General features: G+C 43.1%; 1 protein-coding gene across 1 annotated transcript; it reads right to left on the reverse strand.

Annotated features, from left to right (window-relative positions):
- Positions 1–747: 747 nt before the first annotated feature.
- On the reverse strand, positions 748–6,795 carry LOC109474176 (collagen alpha-5(IV) chain-like). Its single transcript, XM_019774426.1, has 12 exons — positions 6,722–6,795; positions 6,514–6,561; positions 6,087–6,199; positions 5,505–5,586; positions 5,079–5,159; positions 4,738–4,827; positions 4,540–4,593; positions 3,669–3,749; positions 3,224–3,325; positions 2,639–2,803; positions 1,717–2,000; positions 748–1,255 (listed from the first exon to the last, which is right to left on the reverse strand). The coding sequence occupies exons 1-12, from the start codon at positions 6,783–6,785 to the stop codon at positions 1,025–1,027; spliced, it is 1,395 nt and encodes a 464-aa protein (XP_019629985.1). The 5' UTR covers positions 6,786–6,795; the 3' UTR covers positions 748–1,024.
- Between the last annotated feature and the right edge of the window lie 437 nt (positions 6,796–7,232).

Below are 7,232 nucleotides of genomic sequence, written 5' to 3' on the forward strand. Positions count from 1 at the left end.
CGTGCACACGAATGCCCCGCTGTTTTCTCTTCTTGAGGAAAACACTTGATTTAAGATGTCGTCATTATTCCTTTTTCAAGAACGGCTGGAGTACATCTTTATCAAAACAAGGGTGCATTAGGGCTGCTGTAGCGGTGGCAGGGGACACAGTTCACTGCCTGTTGTGACAAATGTACCATGTACTGCGACTGTGGTGCTGGATAGGAGGGCACGACAACAGATGTGCATTGTGCTATAATCGCCTATATTCATGGATTGGATACGTCATCAGGAATCTGCCAACAAGATACTGGGGGGGGGGGTGGTCCTGATCATCACACCATCCCACTCAACACACACACACACACACACACACACACACACACACACACACACACACACACACACACACACACACACACACACACACACACACACACACACACACACACACACACACACACACACACACACACACACACACACACACACACACACACACACTGACACACACAAATAAAAAGAGAACAAAAAATTAAGATTCGTCTTATTATTTCGAAAACGACAAGGAGGAACAAAATGCTTTGTTAACCTTGCCACTTCCGTCTTCTACGGGTTATGGAAATACGAATACATGTATTTATATTGATAAAGTGACACAAAATGTTTCTACATATAGTCTTGCTAGATGAAAATCACAACACAGCGCCCTACAGTCGGTATGGTCACATGTTCTTCACTCCTTGAAAACACAAAAGCGCCAGTGGCTGATACAGTAATCATATCTTTATGACTTATCGTGACATCTTTGAAACAAAGAAAGGCGTGAATAATTCTTCTGTTGCCTCTGATATTATGCTTAATTTGCCAAATCCTGTACCTACAATCTAGCCTGAGCGTTCGAGCGTTGTGGAGCGAAAATCCGGATGGTACCCAGGCTACCTACAATCATGGAGGTCTTTTTTCTACCTCCATGCTACAATCATTATCAATCAAAGCAGTGGCAACGACGAAATCGTTCTCCCAATTCTTCACTAACATATTCTTACTCGTCATACACACAGACCCGACAGCGGCTGGCCGGTGCCGGTGCAGGTGTGGTGACCACCGTGTCGACTAAGGCGGCTGCTCGGTGCCACCTGTCACCCTGTCCCGCCGGCTGGGTACAGCTGCCCGTGGCTGGATCACACTGGATCACGGGGATGTCCAGGTACTTCCGCAGACACGAGTCAGGGTCCCCCAGAAACGGGCCGTCTACTCCGCCGTCAGTTGGCTTCTGTGTAAAATGGAAAAAAATCAAAATCAACTAATCATTTCAAAATGGTTTATGAAAAAAGCCTTAATTGTGCCTTCAGTACATAAAGTATATTGTATTTAGTTTACACATTTCATCCAATGTTTTATCCAATTCACTTTGTTCAGCAGTAGTCGTACCAGAGATGGTACCGGACTATTAAAAATCAACCATGTGAGATTTTTGAATTTGAGTTTATGTTCATAAATTCTGTATAAAACTATTTTTAAAATCATACGGCTCATTATACGTTAACGATGATTTTGCTTGGTTATTTTTAAAACATTTTTGTCAAGTTAAGCCTTATTGCACAACAATTGCATCGGATACAATGTATGACAAATATGGCTCTACCATCCATACCACTTAATTACTATAAACTATTCCTACTAGCGTACTTATCTAACTTTATCATTCAATAAATGTTTAATTTTGTGTTGAACCTTTTTGAAGCTGTATCCGGTCCAGCCACTCCTGTATCCGGTGGGGCAGTCGGGAACGTGGTCCTTCTGACTGTGAATGGCGATGACCCGCGCATGCGCCTGACAGACAGTGCACCGACTGACGGCTGACGCCAGGACGTCATCAGTCACGTGTTGTGACGTAGGTAAGGGCTCTCCTGACGTCAGCCACAGGGTCTTCTGGGTAGACTGCTCGCTGCAGGTCTTCCCGCCACAGACTGTGACAGGCGACACGCTGAAGTACGGCAGACAGGACCCAGCAGACCCTGTGGAAAATTTATTCATATTTGTTTATACATATAGTTATAATTTTCTAAATGGCACAAAGTGGGGCTGGAGACAAAATACGTGATAAGGATAGTAGTATGTTATGGACAGGATAGGTCGCATACTACTAAGGATCTCCTTTAGAAGTTGTCTATACAAGAGAGACACTGGAATTTCTCTCAAACAAGGCGTCATTATTTTTTTAAGGTACCAAGCGAGCAAGCCTAGTACGATACAAAACAAGCAATTTTTTTCCGTCAGCGACATCGCATTTTTGCCTCACAGATATTAGTATGCTTTGGGATATATATAGTATTATCATCTTAACACATTAAAAGAATGACCAGAAAGCAAGTGTTGCCTCTCTGGAATTGCATTGGATGCCTTTAACCGTTGTGCTGCTGGCATTTTTTACACAATATTTTGAACTAATTTCATGTCTTAATCAGGTCATATATCCCTGACTTTTTTGGCCCTGCGATGGCGTAGTTACTTCCACATTCGTTGCGTTTCTCTGTGGTGTGATGCGTTGCACAAGATATCCCCCAAATCGTACATATACAGGACGCTATATAGATGGTATTGTATGTGCAACCCATATAATATATCTATGGGTTCTACAGAACAATTAACATACCGAGGTCCTGCTCCGGGTCGAATTTGTTGTCCGTCAGCTCGACCAGGCTGTATCCGTGGTACACTTCCGTCAGACCACAGGGGCATTCTGGGATATCCTTGGTCTGGCTGTGTATGACGGTCAAAATGGCGGACCTGTCGGCCGGGTTGGCGTCACCTGGCACGTCTGCGCATGTGCGGCAAAAAAGATTGTTACTTACAGTCCGCGTTCGCTATTATTGCCATTGCGTCTACCAGTTTAATGGTTTAGGAATATCTCACATCTGTACATGCAATATCATACGAATACATGCATTGAAATATATTATGAACTTAGTAGAAGTAACACTAACATTAACCTGTAGCCAAGAGTGTAGATTCTGTTATCTGTATCTGTATAGCCGGTATAACCACATTTCGGCGTAACACACCAGCTAGGTATTGTAGGTAACACAATTCAAGGTATCTATTTTGAAAATCTATAGGAATCTTGTTTTTTAATACCCGTCTTGTTTTTGTTCGTCCTCTCGCATTAAATTTAGAGTGTACAGAGGATGCCATCTATAAAATGTACTTGTAATGTTGTAAGATTGTAAACTGTACTAACCAGGCCTTCCCGCGTGGTCGTCAGTCTGTGAAGCGTTCTTAGACTTCCCGCCGGCGGGATAGGGCAGGAAAATAATGATCTTTCCTGGAGAACCAGCAGGGCCTGAATTACACGAGAAGAATCACTGACAATTATTACAGTATCAACCACTTGTAGAAAATACTAGTAGCAACACCTTGTAGCACAGGCTAGTAACAAAACTTGTAGCAAACATAAATAGCAAGCATAGTGCACAAGTACCAATAGCAAAGACTAGTAGCAACCGCTTGTAGCAAATACTAGCAACAACCACTTGTAGCACAGGCTAGTAGTAAAACGTTGTAGCGAACATAAATAGCAATTGCACAAGTACTAGTAGCGAAGACTAGTAGCAACCAAAAGTACCAAAGACTTAACTACAAGCAAAGGCTAATAGCAAACAGTAGGAGCAAACACATTGCCTCACCTTGGTCCCCTTTCGGTCCAGGAATCCCCGGAAGGCCGTACGGTCCCTGTATTCCCGGACGTCCCGTGGGTCCGGCTGGACCTGGGCATGGAAACACACATACATGTAACATTAGAAAATCGTCTTAGACAGGCACGCGCGGAAAACTATGAAGGGATAGCTTCACTAGGCTTCACACGTGAGAATGATTTACAACTAGTTTAGCGTTCAACCAAATGTACTAGTGATTTGAGACACACTATTTTGAATTGTATTGTTTAATTTTTTTTCATGAGATATAATGGCTGCATGCAGAACAACAGGATTTGACAGGGCTCTATGTCTAATGGTAATGGCGATCCACATTAAGGTAGTTATCACAATATTGACACCATGCGAAATAATTTTAGATCTTTAGCGTTAAATTTGGTGAAAACGTCAAGATATTACGTTTTATGAATGGATGATGTTTTTAATGAAACGTAGATTCTTACCGGCCGGTCCGATCATTCCCGTGAACCCCCGGTCTCCCTTCTCTCCTCTCGGGCCGGGTGGTCCCAGCGTGCAGTTCCCGGGCGGACCTATGGGTCCTTGGATTCCTTAAAGCCAACACAATCAAATCGCACGATCGATATTTCAATAAAACAGTTTCTGATTTGTCAAAACAACAATAATTGTTCAATATGATTATTCTTTTCTTTTTCCTTCCTTCCTTCCCTCCTTTTCCTTCCTTCCTTCCTCCCATCCTTCCGTCGTCATTCATTCATTCATTCATTCATTCATTCATTCATTCATTCATTCATTCATTCATTCATTCATTCATTCATTCATTCATTCATTCATTCATTCATTCATTCATTCATTCATCCATTCATTCCTCCTTTTACTGTACCTGGTTCGCCGTTCCTGCCGGGTTCCCCAGGCAGTCCAGTCTTTCCGGGCGGGCCTACAAAAGAACAAAAGAGAAGAAAAAACTATAGGGAAAAAAATCCTCTCTGTGATTTTTGTCACAGCTCTCGTTCTGTCCAGATTGTTGTTTTTTTTTTGTCCTTGAATACTCGCAAGGTGCATGGTAATTTATATGACCTACCTATTGGACCGACGGGACCAGGGTCGCCTTTCTGTCCTCTTTGCCCCGCCTCACCTGGTACTCCCCTTTCACCTCGGGGGCCTTGGATACCTAGAGTGAACATGTTGCAGTTCAAACTTGTTTCATAAGAGTGAACATGTTACCATGTAGGGACCCCCTCCACCACCAACAACAACATCAGCAAGTTAAGTTGTAAAATATATCGTATAATCGCACGTTTGTCTTGAAGAAGCTCGAGTGATCGCCTTTGTTGCAGTTTAGTATGATTTCGCTAGATGTCGCTTGATGAAAGCTAGGCTCCCAATATCATAAGAAGTTTCACTTCACAAAGTTTTGCTCACCTGTCATGCCTTTGGGACCAGGGGCTCCATTAGGTCCAGGCAGGCCAGGTGGCCCGATCGGTCCCACTGGCCCGAGGTCACCTGTAAGAAAACATACAACGTTTCATCCACGTAGTAAGATTTCTCTTGGGAACTGTGCATGAAAAAAATTAATATTAGCTTTAACTGCAGCTGTACTTAAGACATGTACAGATATCAGTCTAAGATATGAGTCAACATACCACGCGCTTTTCTCACGAAGGTTTAGAACTGTCACCAGGTACCCCCCCCATTTATCGAACATACAAAAGAGGCGAGTATGACATGGATATTACTTACAGTTATGTAATATAGCAAGCAGGGCAAAAAAACACCACTCATCACTGAATAGATCTAGAATTAAGGCAATGTTGAGTCATAGACTGTAGAGTCTTCCTCTAGACAAACCTTTTTCTCCCATGGGTCCTTGCGGCCCCGGATGTCCTTGCTGACCTTTCGGTCCCTGGAGACCCTTTTCTCCCTTTGCGCCCTAGAGGGGTGTCATGAGAGGCATGCAATTATACTTATAGCGACGTTTCCACAAATTCGACATTTTCGCAAACAAATAATCTCTAAGCAAATCTTTTGGTGGCTGCAAAGACAGAATCAAAGTGACCAGTCTGTACCTAAGTGGATGGCAGTAACTGTCTGGCCAGTGGATACAGCCTGGCCGATTTGGTTCTGTCTTTGCAGCTTGAAGGTTATAAAACATTAGAGCACACAAGTTTGCACAAGTTTTGTCTGCAAACTTCACAGTCGTTCTGTCAGCTGAATTCTGTTGTACAGTATCTTAATTAAAAAGGAAGTTTAAGAAATAGTTACTCTCCAAGCAGAGGCCTCTTGGTGGGGAAGATATGTCCCTTTTTTTCGCTACGTACCCCCACTAACCATTGGTGGGGGTAGCGCCAAAAAAAAGCGGGACATACATAGAAAGGTTACGATCTTCCCCCACCAACCTCTGCTTGGAGAGTAAGAAATAGTAACACGTACCATTTGACCGGGGCTCCCCTTAGGTCCGGGCGGCCCTCTCAGTCCCGGTGCCCCGGGCGGGCCTGGCGGACCCGCGGGGCCTGGCGGGTAGGTGGGCTCCTCATCGGACTCTTCTGATAAAGAATAGCATTCCGTCAACTTTTCAAGGTCAAATATAGCATTCCGTCAACTTTTCAAGGTAAAGGTATCACAGCTGTGAATGCTATTACTGTACAATGTGCAGAAGGTTACTAATAATCATGTAAAATCATCGGTTTAAAGACATAACAGCCTTGCTCAGTCGTGTAGTGGCATTATCTTTGCACGTGATTAAAATGCCAACACAAAAAGACGTACTCCTTTCTTATCGTTTTCCAATAGGTGTCCATTAATTGAAACACAACTGAAATACTTAATTGTATAACAAAGGAAAACTAAATGTGTTTACCCGAGGATCGTCTTCGCCCTCTTTTTCTTGACGCCCATCCTCGAGTCGCTGGAATAAAAAAGCAAGGTGCATTCATTTGATAGAATTCATCATATGTGAAAGCCTCCACAAGGTCCAAACATTGCCGGACAATACATGTACTACACAGAACAAATTTAGTGCAGATAAAATCAAAGAGTTATAAGAAGAATTTCAGACTTCTACGCACCTATAGATTCCGCAACAAGAAGAAAAAGCACGACGGCGAAAACCAAGGAGTTCCTCCCTGCCATGTCTCTAAGATGCGTGTCTTAAGGAAACCGGAACACTTACTTTTGGTAGCAGTTTTCCATCTATATATATACATTTCCTACGTCTTATGTGGGCGTGCTTGATTTGGGTGTTGGTCGCAGAAATCTTACGTCAGATTGTTAAAATGAGGAAGTTTGGTGAAGGCGTGGGTTGGGGAATGTTTCCTTCCATTTATTCCTTACATATCGACAGAGAAGTTAACCTTAAATGACAGTGGGGGGCTATGATGTCAGCCGTTAATTTTGGAATGTCAGTCATGGTCATGACACAGCAGTTGTCAATGAAAAATGCACACTCGAGCTTCTGAGGAAAACTGCAAAAAGAAAAGAGGCAATTTCGCTTCGGTAGTATTCGGTAGCATACTTTTCTAATACTTGATCTCGATCCGATATAGCTTTTGGCTTATAGACGTCATTTGCTGCTCACCC

The sequence above is a fragment of the Branchiostoma belcheri genome, unplaced genomic scaffold (assembly GCF_001625305.1).
Source record: "Branchiostoma belcheri isolate BF01 breed outbred unplaced genomic scaffold, Haploidv18h27 scaffold30, whole genome shotgun sequence".
NCBI classification, from domain to species: domain Eukaryota; kingdom Metazoa; phylum Chordata; class Leptocardii; order Amphioxiformes; family Branchiostomatidae; genus Branchiostoma; species Branchiostoma belcheri.

Bases quoted from the DNA above. Each gene is read 5' to 3' on its own strand.
- LOC109474176 (XM_019774426.1), bottom strand. From the start codon at position 6,785: ATGGCAGGGAGGAACTCCTTGGTTTTCGCCGTCGTGCTTTTTCTTCTT. The intron at 6,562-6,721 runs GTGCGTAGAAGT...TTTTTATTCCAG, and splicing joins TCTTGTTGCGGAATCTATAG to CGACTCGAGGATGGGCGTCA. The intron at 5,587-6,086 runs GTACGTGTTACT...ACACCCCTCTAG, and splicing joins AGGGGAGCCCCGGTCAAATG to GGCGCAAAGGGAGAAAAGGG.